Source organism: Scylla paramamosain, chromosome 36, assembly GCF_035594125.1.
Source record: "Scylla paramamosain isolate STU-SP2022 chromosome 36, ASM3559412v1, whole genome shotgun sequence".
Lineage (NCBI taxonomy): Eukaryota > Metazoa > Arthropoda > Malacostraca > Decapoda > Portunidae > Scylla > Scylla paramamosain.
This window is the reverse complement of record NC_087186.1, coordinates 13,722,800-13,746,907: the sequence shown is the minus strand read 5'-3', so window position 1 is coordinate 13,746,907 and position 24,108 is coordinate 13,722,800. Positions and strand designations below refer to the sequence as shown.

The 24,108-nt window shown below is 40.7% G+C and overlaps 3 protein-coding genes across 4 annotated transcripts; 1 reads left to right on the top strand and 2 right to left on the bottom strand.

Annotated features, from left to right (window-relative positions):
• Window positions 1-2,875: 2,875 nt before the first annotated feature.
• LOC135091034 (adenine DNA glycosylase-like) lies at window positions 2,876-9,776 on the bottom strand. Of its 2 annotated transcripts, XR_010262254.1 has the most exons (12): window positions 9,063-9,252; window positions 8,271-8,458; window positions 7,713-7,904; window positions 7,394-7,504; window positions 6,718-6,871; window positions 6,498-6,543; window positions 5,862-5,983; window positions 5,140-5,323; window positions 4,758-4,878; window positions 4,341-4,583; window positions 3,145-3,203; window positions 2,876-3,005 (listed from the first exon to the last, which is right to left on the bottom strand). XR_010262254.1 is itself a non-coding variant. In XM_063988352.1 (11 exons), exons 2-11 carry the CDS (start codon window positions 9,241-9,243, stop codon window positions 4,455-4,457), a joined length of 1,428 nt encoding a protein of 475 aa, XP_063844422.1. In that variant the 5' UTR covers window positions 9,244-9,252; window positions 9,630-9,776; the 3' UTR covers window positions 3,750-4,454. The 2 variants fall into 2 exon arrangements, 1 of the variants encoding a protein (XP_063844422.1); XM_063988352.1 differs by lacking the exons at window positions 2,876-3,005; window positions 3,145-3,203 and adding an exon at window positions 9,630-9,776 and having other exon boundaries at window positions 3,750-4,583.
• Window positions 9,777-9,815: 39 nt separating this feature from the next.
• LOC135091035 (tektin-2-like) lies at window positions 9,816-22,124 on the top strand. The gene is made up of 10 exons (XM_063988353.1): window positions 9,816-9,974; window positions 10,481-10,627; window positions 11,442-11,549; window positions 11,951-12,100; window positions 12,706-12,840; window positions 13,225-13,318; window positions 19,355-19,467; window positions 20,032-20,175; window positions 20,809-20,999; window positions 21,533-22,124. The coding sequence occupies exons 1-10, from the start codon at window positions 9,903-9,905 to the stop codon at window positions 21,729-21,731; spliced, it is 1,353 nt and encodes a 450-aa protein (XP_063844423.1). The 5' UTR covers window positions 9,816-9,902; the 3' UTR covers window positions 21,732-22,124.
• Window positions 22,125-22,182: 58 nt separating this feature from the next.
• LOC135091036 (10 kDa heat shock protein, mitochondrial-like) lies at window positions 22,183-23,861 on the bottom strand. The gene is made up of 3 exons (XM_063988354.1): window positions 23,686-23,861; window positions 22,893-23,054; window positions 22,183-22,648 (listed from the first exon to the last, which is right to left on the bottom strand). The coding sequence occupies exons 1-3, from the start codon at window positions 23,686-23,688 to the stop codon at window positions 22,505-22,507; spliced, it is 309 nt and encodes a 102-aa protein (XP_063844424.1). The 5' UTR covers window positions 23,689-23,861; the 3' UTR covers window positions 22,183-22,504.
• Window positions 23,862-24,108: the final 247 nt, after the last annotated feature.

The following is a 24,108-nucleotide window of genomic DNA, read 5'->3' as shown; positions in this document are numbered from 1 at the left end:
ACGAGGGGCAATAAATACGACAAGGAGTTGCTCAACACAGACGAACAGAGGCAGTATGTTTAACCGAGGACAGAGTATAATAGAGCCATTTCACTGGGCTGTAAGGAGACAAGGAGCGGAGGGCCGGAGCTGCCTAGCACACCTTTATAACTGTACGCCATCTGTTGTATTTAAAGCAATACTTGACTAGTGACTGAATGAAAAGAGGAGGATATAAAGAGACAAGGAGCAGAGAGCCGGAGCTGCCTAACACACCTTTATACTAACTGCACCTCATCTCCCTTCAGCGAGGCGCACGCTCTCTGAGCCAACTACCCGCGGCCCGCACTGGGCAACGCCCCCGTGGCTTGTGAACTCTTCTCGTGGGCGTGAGGAGGCGCAAAAAGCATTACCAACTCGGAAAAGAAGACGCCCGCCACTTTAATAGTTGCTTGTAATTAAGTTATCGTTGAGATCCCGCAAGTAATTCGCCTCGACACCCAATCTCTCCATCTCCATCCTCCGGCGGCGCGCTGCCGCTGCCGCCGCTGCTGCCGCTGCCGCCAAGCGTTGGAAATCTCTCCTTAGAACCAGTTTTTAGACGGCCACAATTAATGACTGTGTACCCGTCCGCCATCTTGAGGTTTACACACACACACACACACACACACACAGGCGTGAGTCGTGCGTGCAAGCACAAGAATCCTTCACTACGACAGACACTTGGTACACAAACCTGACGTTAATTACCTAAACTAAAAATTCTCTCGGCATTACGCTCACTACTCGGAAGACTCAGCGTGCGTGCGCGCGCCCACAAAACACACACACACACACACACACACACACACACACAGACACACACACACACACACACCAAAAGAAAGAAAGAAATACTCAAGACGCAAGAGATTCTTCAAAGAAAAATATATATATGAAAAAAAAATATTTATATATATTATATTTTTAAGAATTACTTAAGGCTAACAATTAAGGGAGGCAAAAAGTGAAAAAAAAATATCCTAACCAAAGACACGAAACTTCAAAGCTACATTAGCAAACTCCCCGAGGCACATAACAGGCCTCCTACACTCGTCTCTTGGGGAACCATGGCCGGCTGGGGCTGGAGCGACGCGCGACCCAAAACACTGGCGCTGCGGCGGAGAGGGAAGCGTGTCGATCAAGAGTGAGGCACAGTAACGTGCGGCCCGGGAAGCTACAGTAAAGGACGGGTTCTCGAATTTTTCATGGAACTTATCTGGAACTTTTCAACCTTTCGAGACACAATAAAGAAAACGTACACTTCGTCTAACACACACACACACACACACAGAGTGGCATCACAGGTGAGGGAGAGACACCCGGCTATACACACCTGCCAGTACTGTATATGGCATCAGTATGTACTACATTTGTATGCATGTGTGTATGTATGGTAGCGAAACATGTATGGATGGATGGATGGACCGATGAAGTAAATGACCATACACACTGCCAATCATACATCCATCCATCTACCAATTTACCTGCCAATCAATTCGACACACGCTTTTTTTTTATTTATTTATTTATTAATTAATTTATTTATTTTATAGAATTTCCTTCGCATCGAGTTTACCGGAACTGAAATATGACATGTATGCATCTTTTTTTTTTTATGTGTGTGTGTGTGAACAGATAGATAGACTGATAGGTACACACATAGATAGATAGATAGCAAAGCAGGCAAGGTCACTATTTTCGGGTAAATGAACACACAAATTACATCGAAATAAAAGCGCTGGGAACGAAAACATATCCAATGTTTTGCATGATAAAAAGTGTGTGTGTGTGTGTGTGTGTGTGTGTGTGTGTGTGTGTGTGTGTGTGTGTGTGTGTGTGTGTGTGTGTGTGTGACAGCTCTGGGGTGACTTTTATGGGTAATATGACACGATTATGGTGACTTTTTAAGGAGAGAAGGAAGAGATGAATACAAGGCGAATACTTAACTGTCAACCATCTCTCTCTCTCTCTCTCTCTCTCTCTCTCTCTCTCTCTCTCTCTCTCTCTCTCTCTCTCTCTCTGTTCTTTTCACCTTCCTTTTTTTTTCTTCCCTTCCCGTCTTTCCCTCTTGCTTTTACTTTCTTTTCCAGCCATTCTGGGTTTTCCTTTCTTTTCTCTTCTTCCTTTCTCCTCATATTCATCACATATTTTCTATCTCTCGTGTGTGTGTGTGTGTGTGTGTGTGTGTGTGTGTGTGTGTGTGTGTGTGTGTGTGTGTGTGTGTGTGTGTGTGTGTGTGTGTGTGTGTGTGTGTGTGTGTGTGTGTGTGTGTGTGTGTCTGTGTGTGTGTGAGAATAAAAAAAAACTGCATACAATTTACAACTCTCTCTCTCTCTCTCTCTCTCTCTCTCTCTCTCTCTCTCTCTCTCTCTCTCTCTCTCTCTCTCTCTCTCTCTCTCTCTCTACTCGTAATTCTAAACATCCCTAGCTTGCCTGCAAGTGGAGCAAATGAGCTTAAACACTTACAATTGAGTGAGGTTAGGTATAAAAATGAAAACGCGGAGGTAAAAACTTAAATTAAGGAATGTGGGGAGGAAGAAACTACTGGTAATCTAAGGGGGAGGGAAGGGAGGGAAGGGAGAGAAGTGAAGGAAGGGAGGGAAGGAGCCGCGGTGTGGTGTGTTGAAATTAGTTACTTAAAGCTCCTGAATTTATGTTAATTGAAGTACTGGGTAGGATATGTCTGTATTAAATGTTGCCTAGTGGTGGTGATAGTGGTGGAGGTGGTAGTAGTAGTAATAGTAGTAGTAGTAGTAGTAGTAGTGGCATGATATTGAAATAACATTGGGATTTTCATCACAACATGGTGCAAAATCAGGAGCAAGGTGAGGACAACAGTGGATCTTTCTTACTTACATGAAGGTTTCCTCTTGCCCAATGTTGCTGCTGTTCTTCCTGTAGCTGCAGTGAACAGGTCATCTCTGTGAGCAATGTGTAGTACTGGTCATGCCCTCATTGCAGTGCCAAGGATAGACCACAACAAACTGCAAACACAATTCTGTGGTCTCAGTTTCCCAGATAACAACACATACATTGTCAGTACATTACAATACTTCTAGACAACACATACAATCAACCTGGTGCTATGACATTCTGTTTCTACTACAATAATGATATATTTACCTCGGCCACCTGCCTGCCTGCGTGTGTGTGGCTGTGTCTGGTGTGAGTGATGCCACGAGCTGCAAGAGAGAACCACACCTTCCTAACAGCTCAGAGTTGACTCAGGTTTTTACATCATCATTAGTATGTCTGTGTATCACCTAGATTTTCATGCAAGTAATAGCTTATGGAACATTTCACCTATGATTACAAAGGAATGATGTCATGAGGTACATACACAGACACAATTGTTTTTTTAAGTGTGTGTGTTTGTATGTCTGACTAACAGATTAATGCAGAGACATATCCACATATCTGTATATCCACACACACATGCATTCTCTCTCTTTGTCTCCCATGTAAAAGTGATAGGTGAATATAACTAATCAAAATGTGTATAAGGTTTCTATATTCTGCATGGTGTTATTCTTCCTACAGGTGGAGAGACGACAGCCAGGTGAGGAAGGAGGGCACTCAGGAATAAGAAGTACTCACCTACCCTGCAAGTCTGTACCTGATGGGATTTCCCGTCAAGTATTGAAGTGAGAGGGGTAGTCTTGCAAGTGTGGTTAACGAGAGATAACACATGGCTGCTAGGGCTAGTCAGGAAATGCAATACAAATGTGGTAAGTTTCTCATAAAATATATTCAGTTAAATTACAGTAATACCGTTCGTAAAATATTTAGCTTGTATAAAAACTCCCCTCAATTTGAGCATGAATTAGTATAAATGAGGTATGTATAAAAAATTGTACTTTTCATAAAAGGGACCATGCCAAGGGAAGGGTCCACAGCCCTCCACCTCATCCCTGCCAAGTTGCCTCTCACAACACACTGAGAATACGAAGACATGTATTACAGCACATCCCTTGGCTGCCCATACCACAGGCAGGAACAGAGTGATGGGAGGTCACAAAAGAGAGGGTAGGAGGGAGGCCTCACCCCTTCACTGACACACACTCCTATATCTACTTTTTCAATAGTCACAGTATAGGGATGATGCATTCTGCCAATCTTTAGGTGACACAAGAGTGAGGGGGTGAGAACAGTCTCTCCCCTTCATCAATGCATCCCTATATTTACCTTTCTAACAAAGTATAGGGTCATAAAATGCATTCTACCAATCTCTGGGTGCCAACACAGTCTGTAATTCTGTGAGCCACATGAGAAGGCAGGAGAATTGCCTCACCCTTTCACCAACAAACCCTTACATTTACCTTTCTAAACGCCAAAGTACAGGGACGATGCATTCTAGCTCTCTTTAGGTGCCACCTCTGTCTGTAGGTGGCCAGCTGTTGGGGAAAGAAAAGATTTACTGGATGGAATTTCCTCTACTTCTTGGCAACAGTTGAGAAGAATTGGGAAATTGTCTTCTGTTTCTTGCTGGGCTGGTCTGCAGAAGACTTCTTGCTTTTCTTGTCCTTGCTTTTACCCTCCTGAGCTTCCACAGCCTTCAGGACCTGTATGTCCAATAGAAATGTATACAGTTAACCATTTCACCTCAATTCCTCAGCTTGTTAATGATTTTTAACATATAAAGTATTATGTGAACATGCATTACCTAAAATATCCTTCAGTAAAACCTTGATGGAGCTAAACTTCATAAATTTCAGTGACAAATTCTCACTCATTACCTTCTTCATGGCTGTTGAGGTGGCAGATGAAAGAAATTGTTCCCTAGTCATCCACTGCCCTCCCTGGTATCTCTCCGGCCAGCAGACACCTCTCTCGCTGGCCACACGGATTTTATACACTCTGAAAATGACAAAATAACACATCACATAATTACTAACTTCCTAAGTGAAATACGCTATTGCTTATCATCACTGTTCTAGCATACACAACAGATAATAAGTTTGTGTACAGTATCAACAGCATTTTTTTAAGTAAGATTTTGTACACCATGACAATAATAAAAATAACACATCATATTACCACCTTCCTAAATGAGATACACTACAGCTTATCATCACTGTTCTAGCAGACATGACAGACATTTTCTAACTACATCCTTACCTGTATGTCTGTCGGATGTGAGAGAAAATATGAGTGACATCAGCAATAAATGTTCTGGATGCAGCGTCAGATTCAAGGACGCCAAAAAGCTCCGTTACCTGCCCACCTACAGTCTTCTCCCAGTGCTCCTCGCTTTCCTCAGTGAGTGCAATGTGTGGAAACTCCCACAAGCTGGCCAACAAGCCTAAGAGTTAAGACCAAAGCTTTAGTGTTCAGTAACCATCAGAAACTTGTGCACAATATGACCTGCAAATGAAAACTTCTCAGCTAAGAGACATTCATTGAGGGAACTGTATAGACATTACATTCATATCACCTGAGGATTATAAAAACCCAGTGTATTGCCATCATATAAACATTAAAAATTTGCCAGAAAATATGAAAGGAATGTCATCTGCAAATAAAAAATTCTTAGCTACCAGAGACCTCCATTAAGCCCAAGAATGTGAATATGTGTGTATAAGTGTGCAGGCCACCCTCTGTGGGATTGCTAGCTTGGTATACAGATAGACAGATACTAGATAGACAGGAATTTATATAACTTGGGAATTGTGAAAACCCCAGTGTAATGTCATCCTACAACCATCAAAAATTTGCCTGGAAACAAAGATAATATGACAGGAAAACAAATGAGAGAGAAAGAGAAAGAGAAAGAGAAAGAGAGAGAGAGAGAGAGAGAGAGAGAGAGAGAGAGAGAGAGAGAGAGAGAGAGCGTCCCTCACCTCCCTTGGGACGCTGCACCAGTAACATCCTGCCGTCCTCACACTTCAAAATCACCACTGCTGTCGTCTCCTCCCTCTGCTTTGTCTTTCGTCCCTTAACTGGGTAATTCTGCACACCAAGACTGGAGGGAAAGTAACACATATAGATCAGCCTTAGATAGAACCAAGGAGGGGAAACAAGGGAGAATGAATTAAAGAACAGGAAATTATACAATCTTTGGAATTTATGACGAAGGACAGGACACTGAATTTGGTGATGAGGAATCCCTATTACCTGGCCACTGAAAAATTATAAGTTGTGTGAAAAATTTTAGTTCTTTAACCTTTTGACTGCTTTTTGGTACATCTTTCCTTAATTACTGATCAGTCTGAACCATCGTTACGTGTTCTATAGCTACCTGAAATCATTAAATTAAGAAGAAATGGCAAAATCTACTCTTTTTCCTCTTCTTTCTTGTAGATGCTTATAAAGATTTCATGCATTACTTCTGGTGCTGTAAGTTCACAACATAACAAATACTATCTGGAAACCATTCTAGTCTTACTGAGGTTAATAAGTATTTACATGATCTTGCCAAAATTTCTCTCATGTGGCTTTTACATATTCAAAGTTAAAAAAATTGTCTTGATTCTCACCTTTCATCCCAGTCTTCTTTCTGGAGACAAAAGTCACACCCAGCCACTGAAAAACACACAATAATGGTCATAAAAATGTTATTCATAGGTACATCACACTACAAAACTTTAACAATACCTCACTACCAACACTAAACTGAAAGCTACCTCAAAACTCTCATTTCTAATCTTTTCTTTATCTGACAAACATGTACTGATATGCATAGCGGCACTCACTCACCACATTCTATATCTGGTATAGCGGACGTCTCCTCCTCTGCACTTTCCTTATGCTGCTGGAAGTGATTCTTGATGGAGCTCCTCTGCTGCACACACCCTGATCTTTGCTGAGCCACACATAGAGAGCGCAGGGGGCATGAGCTGCATTTTGGAGCCTGAAATAATTAAAACAATAATAATTAAAAAAAAAGAGTAAGAATAAAATACATATAAAAAAATAGTAATAGAATAATAAAAGCTGCACACACTGTACTGCATAAGAGAACTAACAATTAAGAATACAAGTAAAGTATGTCTGAACCAACTCCCTGTTCCCTCATCCTGATCACTTTGAGTATATGTACTTTTATTCTATCAATCTGTATACCAGGCCAGCAGTTGCACATGATGTCCTAGACCAAGCACCACACACACACACACACACACACACACACACACACACACACACACATCATTCATACTCACCCCAACAGCCCCCATTGGTAAGGGGCAGTCTTGTGGACCACCACACTACATCCCAGGTACAACACAGCTTGCCACACATTGTGCACCGATGTATGCTATGTACTTGAATAAGGCAAATATTCTGAAGCTTCTCATAGCAACAAGCTACAATGACATTCAGCTTCTGTATACATTATTGATGTTTGTACTGAGCTGTTCTTCCTGCTACTTGCCTTTGGTGTGCAGACGGTGGCCCCAAGTTCCATCATCGCCTGGTTGAAGTCCCCTGGTCTCTCTGCATCAACAATCTCATCTGCCAAAGCCCACATGTGTGCCACAGTTGTCTGAGGAATCACATTTGGTAAGTACAAAACTCATTTGTGGTGATATTCTGCCATAGGACAGTGGATTGATATGGCAGTGATGGCCTTGCTAAGAATGGTTGTGCAAAGGCATTGAGATGAATGCAAGTGTATAGCAACAATTTGTATGGCAACTGGAATGAAAGGTTTAGCAGTGAGATAATCAAGAAAAACAGAGGAGCTAATTTACAGGAGCTGAGATATCCATGCCAATCCCCCTGACACGAGCCAAGACCCTGTTCACGTTGCCATCCACTACCCCGACAGCCTGGCCCAGAGCGATGGATGCGATGGCACTGCCTGAGTACTGGCCAACCCCTGGCAGTTCCTCCACCAGACCATCCCTGTCACTTGGAAACTTTCCCTTCAGTTTCTCAACCACCTGGAAGATAATTTACTACAGGCAATGTTTTAGAGCCTTTCTGAGAGTCTTCGTGCAAAGTCTTGTTAAGCACTGCAGGACATAAGATTCAGTTTACAGTAACAGCATTCATAAATCAGAAATAAATAAAAAAATGATGATAATAATAATGATAACAATTGAATTAGACTCATACAGGGAGATTGTGATTACAATGTTAGATTAGGCAGACTGCAATTACAATGTTAGATTTACATAATTTTTAAGTAACAACAGTTTCTTGTCTATAACTACAAGCAGATTACAACTTATGAATTCCAGATTTACAAAATTTCAGTTACGAATACACTAACTCCTGAATTATGAACAGTAAACAACATAGCCCACCTTGACAGCGCCCTCATGCAGCCTGCGCACCCTGGAGTAGTAGCCCAGGCCAGACCATGCCTGGTTCACCTCCTCCAGGGTTGCCTGTGCCAAGTCCTCCACTGTGGGCCACCTGGACATCCACTTCTCAAAGTAGCTCACCACCGTGCTCACCTGGGTCTGCTGCAGCATTATCTCTGAGATCCAGACTGCAGGTGTCCAGAAGTATTAGTGCCGAGCCAATATGTTTTGAAAGGTAAGATAAATTTATGGGTGGTTATCATAGGCATAAGTATATAGGCATGTTGCATACAGGGACTGCCACATGTAAGTCTGATGGCTTCTTGAAGCTTCCTCTATTTTATGTTGCTAAACTGTTATGATGACTTGCTAAGTTATAGTTCACCATAATGACTAAATAATATACATATCAAGACATATTAGAAAGACATCTAGATAAATGATGAGTAAAAACACTGAAGGTATGAACCATATATTTCACAACAACAAATTTCCTTACTTTCTCTTCTATTCCATAATCAAAGTGACACATCTTACAAAGGATCAGATTAATTCTGAAACACTTCTGTTTGCACCTCGACTACTTTCAAAAGGCTCTTGTTGAAGTGACATTAGTTTTCAAGGTGTTTTTTTTAAGGTCAACAACATTTCTATATTATTAACAGGAGAAACACTCTTGACAACCATGGTAAATATTTCAGTGGCCTCTGAAAAATAGCATGGTGAGAAAACTGTTTCAGAATAAAGGAATCTCTCTCTCTCTCTCTCTCTCTCTCTCTCTTTCTCTCTCACCAGCATAGGCTCTCCTGTGAGGGTTGGGCTCAGTGGCGGCAATGGTGCGCCACGGCAACACCCTGTGGTTGGCATCATACCAGGCTAGGAGGTGGCTTCTCAGGGTGGCCACCTCTTCCCCTGTGAAGTTGTGCAGAGGACCTATAAGGGATGTGACTGGCTTCACCTTAGGCTTCCCCATGGCTGAAAACTGGTGATCTGTTTAGTAAAGCGATATTATCTTACCAATAGGGGGTGAGGGGTGGATATTTCCCGTTTGTTTAAGGATTTTCCCAAAAGCAGTGTTCCCCCCTTAGACTTTTATTATTTCCTAAATTTGGCCTCCTACCACCCTAAAACCCTGCTTTCCGACCAGGTCCCAATGTTAGTTATCTAATTACCTCGATGGCCCTTGAAAACCGTCATGGTGAGAGCAAGCCTCAGACGGACTGCTGATTTTGGAATGAAATATTTTTTTTTCTCTCCTCACTGCTTATCTTCCGACCCAAAAGCCACAGTAACTTCAAATACAACTTAACTCACGCACAAACTCAGCATTTTTGTTAACATTACGTATTGTCAACTTACTGATATGCACAAATGACCACTTGCTTCACCTCACAGACAGGACGGCACTGGGCACTGGGCAGCCAGATAGAAGGCGGGAATCGAGAGCCACGAGACAGTGCCGAAGGATACATGTTGATATATGAGATGACTGATGATAAATAACTGACATTAGATATGAGGAAGGAAGTGATGTCATGCAATAAGGATGCGGAAGTTAGAAAAGAGAGAAATAATATTGAAATAACAAAGTATGGTCCGTTTCACGACAACAGCAGCAGAAAGGCAACACTGATGATGACGATGATTGCGTTGCTAAGGCGTTGCTATAGACACCACGTTCTTCCATGCCTTAACCTCTCTGCTGTAAGTTGTTCCCCTGTCTTCACTAATATAACCTGATTTCTTGTTAAATGCAGGGTAAATGATAAATCCATGTTCAGCAATAATGTGTATGGTGTTAAAGATAAAAAAAAATAAAAAAAAAACCGATAGCTTTCCATATTTTCTTGTGGTCTTGTGGCTTGCAGCTTCTCGTGTGTTCTTAAGGTGTTGTGGGTTCTTCCAGCTTCCCGTATGTTCTTATGTTGCTATGTTCTTATGACTCCTTGCAGCTTCCCTCATGTTCTTATGTTCTTCCAGTTTCTCTTTTTTTTTTTTTATATTGTTTCAGCTTCATTTTTTTTTTTATGCTTTTTTATGGCTTCTTGCAGCTTGCCTTGTGTTCTTATGTTCTTCCAGCTTCTCTTATGTTCTTATTTTTGTGTGACTTCTTGTATTTTCCCTAATGTTCTTATGCTCTTATGACTTCTTGAAGTTTGATTCCTTTGTGTTCTTATGACCTTACAGCTTCCTTTATGGTCTTCTTGCAGCTTCTCATGATGAAGGTGGAGAAGCCAGTGTCCCGCCACCAGCCAGAGGAGTGGCACAGGGATAACAAGTCACTGAGGCAGGCCACTCAGGACATCTGCACCTCCTCCCACGACCTTCGGCACCAGGCACTCCATCTGAGGCACCAGGTAAGGGAGTGAAAGTGTTATTAAATGCACCTCAGATACCGTAACTGGCTTGTATCCATTTCACTGGTTTCTGTCACATCTTTCCTAATTCCTTATCCATTTTGAGACAGTTCTTCAAGTTCTAGAGCCTCTTCCAAAGTTTATATTGATGAGAAACTGCAAAATCTGTTCTTTTTTTTTTTATCCTTCTTTCTTTCTTATAGAGGCTTATAAGAGTTTCATACCGTGGTGTTAGTGCTGTGAAGTGTTGCATATTGCAGTGAAAGGATTAATGAAAAATAGACCTTGTTATAGTATATGTTTGGCTTCTGTTTTGGTTTGTCTTTCACATCCCTGATTTGTAAGAGGTATGTATGGGTTAACTCAAGGGAAGGTGATGAGTTTTATGAATGTTTCTTAATTCATCTTGATATACATAATTGGTTTGTATTAATTCTTCCTCCATCTTTTCTTAGTTTTTACCTGTCTTTCTTCATCTGTCATTTCTTCCCACTTTTCTTCCTTCCTCTATCATTTATTCTCTCTATCTCTCCAATTTTCTTTTTCATTTTTTCTTTCTATCTTTCTTTCTTCCTCTGTTATTTCTTCCTTTTACATTTCTTCCCTTCTCTCTCATATCTTCCTAGTGTCTTTCTTCCTCAACTCTCCCTTCTTCGTTCCTTCCTTCCTCCTTCACTTTATCTTCCATGTTTTATCTCCTCTTGGTGTTCCTTACATAAGTTGCAACACACAACATATAATAAAGACAAACTAATCTCTTGTGTATTTATCCTTTCAATTCATAGTTGTAAATCAATGATAACCTTCACGGCAGACCAGCAACAAGACCTCCTGGGACCAGACAAACTCTACCACACGGCTGCAAGACCGAATCTATGAGGTGCAGAGAGTCACAGATGACCTACAGCGCTCCCTTCAACAGGTCAGGTCATTTGAGAGACTTGTGAGGGTGATTGTTGATTAGAAAAGCATGGAAATAGTTGAGTGTCTTTCTGACGGGTAAATAATTGTAGCTTTTCTTGTTTTCTTATGTTCTTATGGGTTCTTGTAGCTTCCCTTGTGTTCTTTTGGGTTCTTGCAGCTTCCCTTGTGTTCTTGTAGATTCTTGCAGCTTCCCTTGTGTTGTTATGGGTTTTTGCAACTTCCTTTATGTTTGGATAGGTTCTTGCAGCTTCCCTTATTTTCTTACATTTTTATGGCTACTTGCAGATAATGTAGATGAATCATGATACCATAACCGACTATAATTTTCTTATTCTCTTATTACCCATGGAATAGCTAACTCACATGACTTGTCCTTGATTGTAGTACTGATGACTTCAGGTGAATGATGAGATTGCTAGTCTGGAAAAGGCCAAGCACACAACTGAGATGGAGCTGGAGGCGCACATCCACCCTCTCAACATCGCCCTAGAGTGCCTCACCCTCCGGGAGCGTCGCAGGGAGGTGGACTTAGTGAAGGACAAGGCAGAGGTAAAAATATGTCACTTTTGTGTTATGGTTTGAAACTGTATGTATCTATCTAATTCATGTATCTATATACTAAACCATGGGGTAAAGCAGTGTCACTTTTGTATTATGGTTTGAAATTGTATGTATGCATCTGTCTCTCTATGTACTAGGCCAGGAGGTAAAGCAACATGATATTAATTCTGTAGTATTGTCTAAAATTTTATCTGTCTATATACTAGGCCAGCAGTCCCACACACGGCAGCCCTGACAAAGCACCACACACTGACACACCAATCGTTCACACTCTTAGTCCCCTCAGTCTCCAGTGGAAAAAGACAGTATCATTTGAAATTTGAGAAGGATAGCCTGTATTCAAGAAACTCAATACAAAGTAAGATGAGAAACGTTTCCCTTACCATCACATTTATAATCATTCAGTCATCATACATTCAATTCTTCACTACAACTTACCTGATTTAATTTACTGGATTCCATAGACAAGTAACATTTTCAGTAGTCCTTCAGGAAGAGCTATAGAAGGTGTGTGTGCTGGAGAGATCAAGAGCCATCTATGTTGCTCTTTAGTTCACTTGATTCCCACAAGCTACACTCTCGTAATCCCTCAGGAAGAGCTGCAGAAGGAGGTGCGTGTGCTGGAGAGGTCGAGGGCCAACCTGGAGAAGGTGGTGCTGGAGGCAGTCTCCCATCTGAGGGTCTTGCATGAGAGCAAGCAGCAGCTACAGGATGACATTAGGGATAAGGTGAGCTGGGCAGGAAACAGGTGGGCAGTGAAGTATACAGTTATAATTTACCTTGTTTGATTTTGTGCTGCATAAGGCAAGTTCATTAATAATATTTTCATGCATCATAAAGATATAGTTTATGTTGGCACTTTTTTGTTAGGAGGAATATTTGTGTTCAGGATTAAAAATATATTCATATGCGATTTGGATTAAGAAAATTCATACTCAAATTTGTTCAGAGGTTCTGTTGTGTGGTATTACCATGAAAATACTTCTAATTGATCTTCATCTCCACTTCAGCATCTCTATTGCACGTTTGAAGGGCAAGTTAAAGATGTTATTAAATATTATCAGCTTTACATTGCTTCATGATTGTGCTAATGTGGTGCCTCGATGATCCAGCTGGCAGCACTACAGGTGGACAGGAACCAGGAAGCCTTGACAGAGTACTCCCCACAGATCTCCTTTAAGCCTGATCCCACTCGAGTACCCCCAGGTGAGTTAGTCCATTAGTCAATAATAACTATATTAGACTTTAAAAAAATTCCACCAGCCTTGTACAGTGTGTGGCAGACTACAAGAAGACTTTCCTTTCCTTATCCATGCGTCACTTGAAGGATAGTTTAATCTGTATTCAATTGTCATAACCCTCCTCCTTACCTTTAAGGGAAGGCAGAGGTTACGCAGGAACTGCACTAATTCTTTATATACCAAACACCACAAGGTTTAAATCCAGGTAACCGAGAGTTAAGGCCGGGGTTCTCACAGTGGGGTAAGCCACAAACGCAGTTCAGAAACGTTAACACTACAGTAAAATCCCTCTTATCCGGCATCAACGGGACTGCCGACATGCCAGGTACTTGAATATTGCCGGATACTTGAATAGAAGTGAAATTATGTCCACAATCACCACCTTACACTCACACATCTTACCATAACAAAGATCAGCTGATCGCCATGCCACGCGTCGCCACCCGCGCTGCCACCTCACACTCACCAACACACAGTTGTAGCATTGGGCCTGTAATTGTGACTCCTTTTTATCTTTTCAAGCTGAACCACTCGTATAACACTTTATCCATCATTTCACCACGATGATACTACAGTGTGTGACGATTTTCCGCTGCCTTTGGGGTGTTGGTGGCTTTCATGTAATCCCCCAACTTTTTCATTTGGGATTTAATGTCAAAAATAGTTGATGAGCCCACACCATATTCCGCCATTAGTTACTGTCTGCTTTCACCTCTCTCTAATCGTCGACAAATGTCTACCTTCTGCTTAAGTGTAAGCACAACACGCTTCCTCTTTTCTACAACTTTAGGCATGATGAAGGCGTCAGGTGATAAACAGTGCACACGCGGGACTGAGTCACTGAGTAAACACAGTGCAGTGGGCTGCGGGTGGCCCGCAGTGTTGCCAGATTGTTTTGGCCATATTATCGTACTACACAGGTTGAAATTATTGTACTTCTGGTAAAATTATCGTACATATGTAATCATTCCAAATATTATGCAAAACTGCCACTTTCCAAATACAGCAGAATTTAGGTTATATATATATATATATATATATATATATATATATATATATATATATATATATATATATATATATATATATATATATATAGAGAGAGAGAGAGAGAGAGAGAGAGAGAGAGAGAGAGAGAGAGAGAGAGAGAGAGAGAGAATATATATATATATATATATATATATATATATATATATATATATATATATATATATATATATATATATATATATATATATATATATGCTTATGAACAACTGCACAATCCATTTACCAGGCTTTACTACTGCTTCCTTTCTTCAGTATTACCAAAGTTTACTCAGCTGAACCTTTTATTTCAAAGTGAAAGAGTGGTCATAACTGAATTGCACAGGCAAGTTTGTAATTTATATAAAGAATTGCTACTGATGTACATGAACCATGAATACATTGTGAAAACCATGCTTTAAAAAATTGATCCAAGATATCAACGTGAGTTCCTGATGCTAGAGCAGGTGTATTTGGGTGCATCTGTCTTAAAAACAATAACAGACAATCCAGAATTAAGCAAACAAAAAAAGGAAATGTACGAGTTTCACTTCCACTGCAGATTATTTTTGATAGTAGCAGCAGAACAGATCAGGAAGAGATTTAATTTCGGAGATGAATTCCTTTCAAGAATGCATATGCTGGAGCCAGCCAGTCTTCTAGGCATCCAGGGCAAAGTGCAAGAGCAAAGTTTGGTGCCCCTCGCGACACACCTTCCCCGAATCATTGCCCAGGATGATTCTACCCTCCACCAACTGGACGATGAGTGGAGGAGGCTTGCCGTAGAAGATCTGCCTGAATCCATTACCAACATGGCGAAAAAAGTGGACAAAAGCAATTACAACCAGCCTGATAAATTTTAGTTTGCCATAAAAACTCGGGAGGATAGTGATGGAAACCCCAAGTTTAAGCTTGTTTCAGACTTTTCACTAGGATGTCTTTCTTTGCCTCATGCTAATGCTGACTGTGAGCGCTGCTTTTCTAGTGCAAACTGTGTGAAAACAAAAGACAGAAATAAGCTAGAAACAGAAACTGTAAGAGACATCATCCTAGCCAAGCAGTGTGTTACTTCCACATCCAGCAGTGACTGTACGACCTTCAAGCCATCAATTAAAGTCAATGATAAAAGACATGACATCAAGAGTGCTATATTCCTCCAATGAAGAGAATGCCGGGGCTGCTGACGACGTGCCGGATGTATATATAGAAGAACAAGACCAGTAATCTCCTACATAGTAAGTAAACAACTTAACGAAGTGTCCTGTAGTTTTTCCAATTATTAATGATATATATTTAGGAAAGTGTTTTGTTTGTTAAGGGCATTGTTGTTTTTTTCATTACACACACACACACACACACACACACACACACACACACACACACACACACACACACACACACACACACACACACACACACACACACACACACACACACACACACACACCTCTCTCTCTCTCTCTCTCTCTCTCTCTCTCTCTCTCTCTCTCTCTCTCTCTCTCTCTCTCTCTCTCTCTCTATATATATATATATATATATATATATATATATATATATATATATATATATATATATATATTCTCTCTCTTTAAGCTCTTTAAGCTTCTTGTAATCGCAAAATTCTGTCAATAAACTATAATAATAATAATCTCTCTCTCTCTCTCTCTCTCTCTCTCTCTCTCTCTCTCTCTCTCTCTCTCTCTCTCTCTATATATATATATATATATATATATATATATATATATATATATATATATATATATATATATATATATATATATATAAACCTAAATTCTGCTGTATTTGGAAAGTGGCAGTTTTGCATAATATTTGAAATAATTACATATGTACGATAATTTTACCAGAAGTACAATAATTTCAACCTGTGTACTACGATAATATGGCCAAAACAATCTGGCAACGCTGCTGGCTGCCTGAATCAGTCAGTGTGTCGCGTCTATGGGTGGTGTTAGTTAGCGTCTGTTTCAACTCCCAGCTTGACAGAATTTTTTTTTTTTTTTATTTTTTTTTTTTTTGTGTGTGTGTAACCACGTCTACACAGTGGCTGCCAAGGCTTACCCCATGAGTTAAACCTTCTTTAGTTGGTAATGAGGAAGGTGTGGGCTCTAGCAGTGGACACCCGAAGGCAGCAGTGGGTGAAAACAAGCAAAATAAAGAAAAGTTTGGCTGTGAGAAGGTGGTAGACAGCCATAGTGACGAGGAGGCAGGAAGGTAGATCACAACCACCATCACCACCACAGGAAAGGTAAGGTCAGAAGTGTTAGAATAAATTTAGGTAACTTAACGTAACTTTTTAATGAATAACTGAACAATCCACGGTTTTAACTCATTTTAACGCATCTCACCTAACCTCCAGCACAATATATCCCTGTGTCAGCCTCGTCTCGTTGCTAAAAACCGTAAAATTTAACTTAATGAAAATGTAAACAATCTGGGTCATCTCTATTTATCAGCCATTATCTATCTTATCTGTGAGTGTTTTAAACCAGTACTGTCGCACAGCGGAGCCGCATGACCAAGGTTTAATATCCGCTCGTTAGATATACTTGCCATTGCTTAGTTTAAGTTTGGCGAGGGTTTAAATGATTGAGAAGGGTTGGTCACCCCCTCCACTGGCCCCTTACCGCCATCTTGGATAAGGCTCCCCAGCCCCCTCCGGTTCCAATATTATTATTTTTTTTCCTAAGTATTTTATTTCGGCTTGTAACTAAGATTTTATGGCTTGTAAAAATATTTCATTGTTTTTTAAGTTATCTGAGCGCGTGTGTTGCGTGAAAAGTGGTGATTTTGGTGGTGTTTTTGTGTAAATAAGAGGGCCGTTTTCGGCGTATTTTTTTACGGTCCCAAAACTAAATGTTTTATTTCAGCCTGTACTAGGTTCGTATTGGTTTTAAAAAATAGTTGGTGTTTTTTTAAGTGTGTTGCCGTCCCGCTCAGTGAAATGCGTGCACCGTACACTTGTTTTTATTCGTGTTCAACTTCCAATAATATTGATTTTTTTTTCGGTAGATTTTTTATTTGTGCTTGTAGCTGACTTTAAATGGTTTTAGAAAATAGTTCAGATTTTTTAAAGTGTTTTCCGTTATGTTTAATCCAGAATGGGTGGACATTTGAACGATTTTAAATGGGATGAAGGTTCGAACAGTTTCCAGATACTTCTTTTTAAATATCTTTAATGCTACTGCGTTTTGAAATGTGTTGTTATTTGTGGCATTAGTTAAAATGTGTGGCAAGTCTGAATTTATAAAGCATTCCTGTCTAGCTGCGTTTTTTAGAGGGGTCATTTTCAAAATGAAATACGTACGTACGTAAATAATGGTTGCTGTGACGTCATCAACCCCCCCCGTGACGTCACAAGCCCCCCCAGCCGTGACGTTATCAGAGTGGTACCTTCCCTAACTCCCTTCCAGTCCTTCCCAGTAAATATTCAGTGTTTTTTTTTCAAGGTATTTCAAGGTGTGTGTGTGTGTGTGTGTGTGTGTGTGTGTGTGTGTGTGTGTGTGTGTGTGTGTGTGTGCTGCCTTATTTTTCGTTGTACAGATGGTGATGCAGTGTGTGTTGCTTTGTCTTTCGTTGTACAGATTGTTATGCAGTGTGTGTGTGTGTGTGTGTATGTGTGTGTGTTGCCTTATCTTTCGTTGTACAGATGGTGATGCAGTGTGTGTGTGTGTGTGTGTGTGTGTGTGTGTGTGTTGCCTTGTCTTACGTTGTACAGATGCTTATGCAGTGTGTGTGTGTGTGTGTGTGTGTGTGTGTTGCCTTGTCTTTCGTTGTACAGATGCTTATGCAGTGTGTGTGTGTGTGTGTGTGTGTGTTGCCTTGTCTTTCGTTGTACATATGCTTATGCAGTGTGTGTGTGTGTGTGTGTGTTGCCTTGTCTTTCGTTGTACATATGCTTATGCAGTGTGTGTGTGTGTGTGTGTGTTGCCTTGTCTTTCTTTGTACATATGCTTATGCAGTGTGTGTGTGTGTGTGTGTTGCCGTGTCTTTCGTTGTACATATGCTTATGCAGTGTGTGTGTGTGTGTGTGTGTGTGTGTGTGTGTGTGTGTGTGTGTGTGTGTGTGTGTGTTGCCGTGTCTTTCGTTGTACATATGCTTATGCAGTGTGTGTGTGTGTGTGTGTGTGTGTGTGTGTGTGTGTGTGTGTTTGTTTTGAAAATGTCGACCTACGTACATTGCTATCTACTACTACATAGGGAGTTATCCTTAAGGTTCAAAATCTAACTAGTTAGTACACTCATCTCTTCCTTCACTCCACACGATCACCAGGATACTTATACTTCACTGTAGGTGCGTAAGAAACATGTCTCATAGGGAGTCTATGGTTAACCACCTTTACACGTGAACATACATGGTTTTTCTATGTCCTTCTAGTTCGTGCATTACTGAAGTGTTTTGTGAAGTCAGCGACTGTAAGGTAACTTGATCACAAGATTAATTACGAATAGGCTAGGTCCATTAACTTCACGGCCTTAGTCACCTTTACTCGGCGCTCGGGTGCCTCGTCATCAGGGCAGGCACTGTCCTGTTCATGTGACCAGGGATGCTGTAAGCCTCACAAAGGGTCACGGCGATAACCAGTGACCTCTGGGACAATGGGTGGCCAAGGCCTGGGTGCTTTGGCGACAACACACCCTTGGCTTGGCTACGACACAATAACTAATACGTAATGACTGAGTCTAAACATTTCCACCAGCTTTGTAATCAATGGCAAATGACAAAAGCACTTTCCCTTGTCTATCCATGCATCACTTTAAAGGTGGCTTGATGTGCTAATCAATAACCAATAATTACTAGATTTAAGCATTTCCAGCAGCTTTGTAGTCTGTGGCAGGTGACGAGAACACTTCTTCTTGACCATCCATGCACCACTTTAAAGGTGTTGTGCAGGAGGCTATCCATGCACTGAATTGAAGCTGTGTTCTGTGACTTTCATAAGGAAGGCTTTTGCAGGCACCATATTACCGGTGGACTGGCTGGACCACTCCCTCAAGAACATGGCGATGACAGAGGCCGCCATAAAGGACTCTCAGACACTCAGGGACAAAATGTGTGTCATTATTCAGGTAATGGGAGAAATATTATAACCTTCAATTTTGAAATCATGACACCTAATTTGTTTGTCATCCTTCATAATAAAGACAACACTTTCTAAGTCTTAATGTGAGAAGTTCATCAGTATATCTCTAGAAGTAAAGTTCCTGGTGTGTTAATAGAAAGAGATAGACTGACCTGGGATTCTAGTGTGTTATAGTGAATGTGATTCTAAACTCATTATTTTAGCCTTAAATGAGATATGTACATATTTATTGCTTTTATTCCGGTTTTCTTGAGAGCTCACAAAGCAAATTTCACATATATGAAAATAAAGTATTTATTATTATTATTATTATTATTATTATTATTTTTTATTATTATTATTATTATTATTATTATTATTATTATTATTATTATTATTATTATTATTATTATTATTCAGCCCCACAGTGGCCCATATACTGTGGCTTCATTGTGCTCCAAGTGCTGGACTGGCAAGTTTTGGTATGCATTTCATGAATGTAATCCATCTAGATTAAGATAAATGATTTGAGAGGATCAGGATATGTTCAGTACCTCTTCTTTGCCTGTAGACAGCACGGCGAGAGGACCAGACTCAGCAGACAGCCACTGACTACGCCGTGCGCTGCCGCCTGCATGAAGAGACTCGCACCAAGGAGGAGTTGCAGTGGCAGAAAGACAAACTCCTGGATGAGATACGTGAGCAGGAGAAGGAGGTAGTTTTGTGGCCTTGTTGTTGTGACATGACTGAGACTGTGTGTAATCTTTTTTTGTCATAATCTGGTATTGTATCAGCATCAATGTGTGTCAAATGAATGTGTGACTAATTGACAAACTTCACTCTGAGACTCTTTAATATTCAGAGCATCCATGGGAATTTTCCATCATAATGACATGAGATTAAAGGCATCACATTAATTGTAATAATTTTTACATCTTGCATTCTTTTGTACACCCAACAAAAGAGACCTACTCCCCCAGATAAAGCTATATTTAAGAAGAGATAAGGAGCTGGTTCTCAATCAGAGTGGTAAATGAATGGAATAGACTCATTTGTCAGATTGTTAAAACAGTTATTATTGAGCTATAAAAGATAATTACATAAATGTATGGATGAGAATGATAGTGGAAGTAGGCAGGTATATTTCATACAAGGACTGCAAAGTGGTAGATGAATTGGATAGACTCAATAATCAGGATGTTGTGAGTCATCAGGGAGCCTTAAAAGAAGAGTACCCAAATTCATGGATGAGGATGATAGGTGGAAGCACATACGCATATTTCATACAGGGACTGCCATATGTTGGCTTTGTGGCTTCTTGTAGCTTCCTTCATGTCATTATGTTCAGATAGCAAACTTGGAGGAGCAGCTGCGGGCTTCCTCCCTGCCCCTCAAGAAGTGCCAGACACGGTTGGAGGGTCGCACGGAGCGTGTGTGCCACGACCTGGTGAGGGATGCGCCCCAGGAGAGTCTGGTGGCTGAGGTGCAGCACCTCACCCAGACCCGCACCCTCCTCAGGGAAAAGCTGGCCCAGGCACTGTATGTATCTTGCCTTGCTTGTTTTTATTTATTGATGTATTTGCTGTGTATTTGTAATCAGTTATCTCACAAGGCACTGAAGGAGAAGCTTGCACTAGAAACTCTCAGCCAAGCAAACCTCACTGTAGGTATCTTGCCTTACTTGTTTCTCCAAATCATACCTGTTCCTGATGCACAGATGTATTCACTTTGTATTTGTAATAGTTATTTATCATGTAAGTACATAATGACTCTTCTTCATATAATTTTACTTGTATATTTGATCTCCAAGACATCAGTTTAAATTCATGACCACCACTCTATATTTGCCTCTTTATTCATGACCATCACTTTACCAATATCTATGCCTCTGTATCGCCTTTGTACAATGAGGTAACTAAACTTCATCTTCCTTTTAACTTATCACCCTGCTTCCCTCTCAGCATTCCAGCATCTCTTCGTAGCTTAATATTCTCAGCACAGTCAGTCCTTTCTCGCACTTAAAGCTGAAACACACTAGGCTCAGGATCATATCAAACCCTGTACCTTATCAGAGACTCCCTGCATGGGCTCCAGCGCCACCTAAGAACTGTTGACGTTGACCTCGGCCGCAAGAGTCTGTCAGTGAGTCTAGAGAAGAAGGTTCAAGACTCTCGCAAGGCACTGAAGGAGAAGCCTACGCCAGAAACTCTCACGCAAGCGAACCTCACTCTTACCGGCTCTCTGAGGGCACACCCAACACATATACTATAAGAAACTGGATTATTTGCAGAATAATCATCTCTTTCTTCTATTACGTAGCATTGTAGAGGATGATCACTAGCAAGGCTGACACATGCTTTCCAATTTTACAGGGAATGTCTGGAAGCAATTATTTTTCTAGTGTCTACTTGCCAGAATTAAAAATAAAAATTTGCAAATATTTAGCTCAGGGCTCTTTCTCATCTTATTTAGGCAGAAAGTCAATAGTGTGGACAAATATATAATCCCTGATTTCTTGAGTGACAAATTTACATTGAATTCATTCCCTGAATGATTTTTAGCACATTTACATCATAATAACGTTTGTGTACTTTTTCACCTGCCTTTTTTATGCTATCCAGTGTATTTCAAAATCTTAAAGAGCTAATAAATAGAGGACACACTTCCTGAGTTACTTCATTTCCTCACAGCCCTTAAAGAAAAGGATACTGAGAGACTCCACTCAAAACAAGCAATATATTTTCAACACATATTCTAGGTTATTTACACTCTTTATGTGCACATCACATGATGATGATATACTAATGAAATGTTGGCTCTTCATGAAATGGGGTGATAACAATCATTCAGACCCTGGCCTATACACCGTCCCACCACTGGTTAGCTTGCTCTCGTGCTGCTACAAAAAGATACATCGTTTAGTTATAAAAAAATCAAGTCCTATAACTGAAGGCAAACCTCTCTATAGATTTGCTGGAATTATTCACTTTGTAGAAAACCTTGGGCATCTTAATGTGTTAGTAAATAAGCACCGGCGACAGCGATCACTCGTTCTTCATCTTGGCCAGGATCTCAGAGTCCCTGAAGAGGAAGTAGTCCTTCTCCTCCAGCGTCACCTTCGTGCCTCCGAACTCCGGCAGCAGCACCTCGTCCCCAACTGACACCACTGGGGGGATGAAGCTGCCATTCTGAAAAAAAAAAAAGATGCATTCTAAGTATTTTGGTATCCATCTTGTATATTTATCACTCTTCATCTCACTTTGAAAAACATGAATATCTGCTATTTTTGTATCCATCTTGTATACTGATCTGCCCTGCTGCCACTCTCAATAGATGTGTTTTTTTCTAACTTAATATGCTTCCCTAGTTTGGAGAAAGGTGACACTATAAACTGTGCTGTGATATGCGCCCTCCCTCCTTCCCTGCACTCACCTCTGTGCGCTGCCCCTCGCCCACTGCCACCACCTTGCCCATCAGCACCTTGGCCTGGGACTTCTCCGGGATCAGGATGCCCGAGGCAGTCTTGGTGACGACCTCTGCCTTCTGCACCAGCACGCGGTCAAACAGGGGCACGAACCTTCTCAATACACCAGCCTGGGGAGGAGAAATGGGAAGCGTTGGGTATCAGGGAAGACATTAAATTACTAAGTCAACATTGTCACCACTGGCAAGAAACAAAGAATAAGTACAATATCGTATGAGATTGTTACAAGCCGTAATATCTAAATTAACTAATGTACCAGTTGTAAAATCCTACACTGCAAGCCAAACTAACTAAACTAAGTGTGAATTATATAAGATCGTTACAAACAGTAAACCAAACTGACAAGCATATAAACTGCATCAACCTACATAACAAGCCATACTAACAAAATTTACAAGCATATCTGTAAACCTGTAAAATGCCACAGTCGGGTAATTAATAACAAACCTATTACAAGTCTTAATTACTAAACAAACAAGCATTTCAGTTTTATAACCATACAAAGAATATTTAACTAACAACCATAATAGCTGTATAACCCTAAAACACCAGTATTATCAGTTGTATAACCAATCAACTATCCACTAACATACATACAGACATACATAACGCAAGTCAAACCCACAAAACCGGCATGACTGAGTAACCTTAACTTTACGATCACCACCTTTCTTTAACCGACCAAAGCACTCCATTACTCTTATCACAGCTAAATAAGGTACAAAGGACAACCATATGTACCATTGCGCCGTGCTGTGGTGTAGTGGGGATGTGGCAGGGATGCGGTGCGGGTGAGAAGCGTCCCGGTGATGCTCGTCGTCTGCTTCTGGAAAGATTGAAAGGGCCCACATGGTACAGGGGGCAACGCGCATGCTCCCCCTATTACCTTATCTGCTAATTTACTTCTCCAGTCGCATTTCCCATTATATTTCATTGAAATAATTCGCTTTATATGCTTTTATATGCTTAAAGTACCTGGTGGATTTGATATTACTTAGAAAAGGGGTTTATGTTCCTTCAGTTTCTAATATATTAATTCTCCTCCTCAGTCCATCTTTTCATCATATTCCGTTCTGATAATTACATTTATTGATTTCTATATGCTTACGGTACCTGATGGATAAGAGCTTACTGAAAATAGGAAAAAGTAGGTATGCTTCTCTT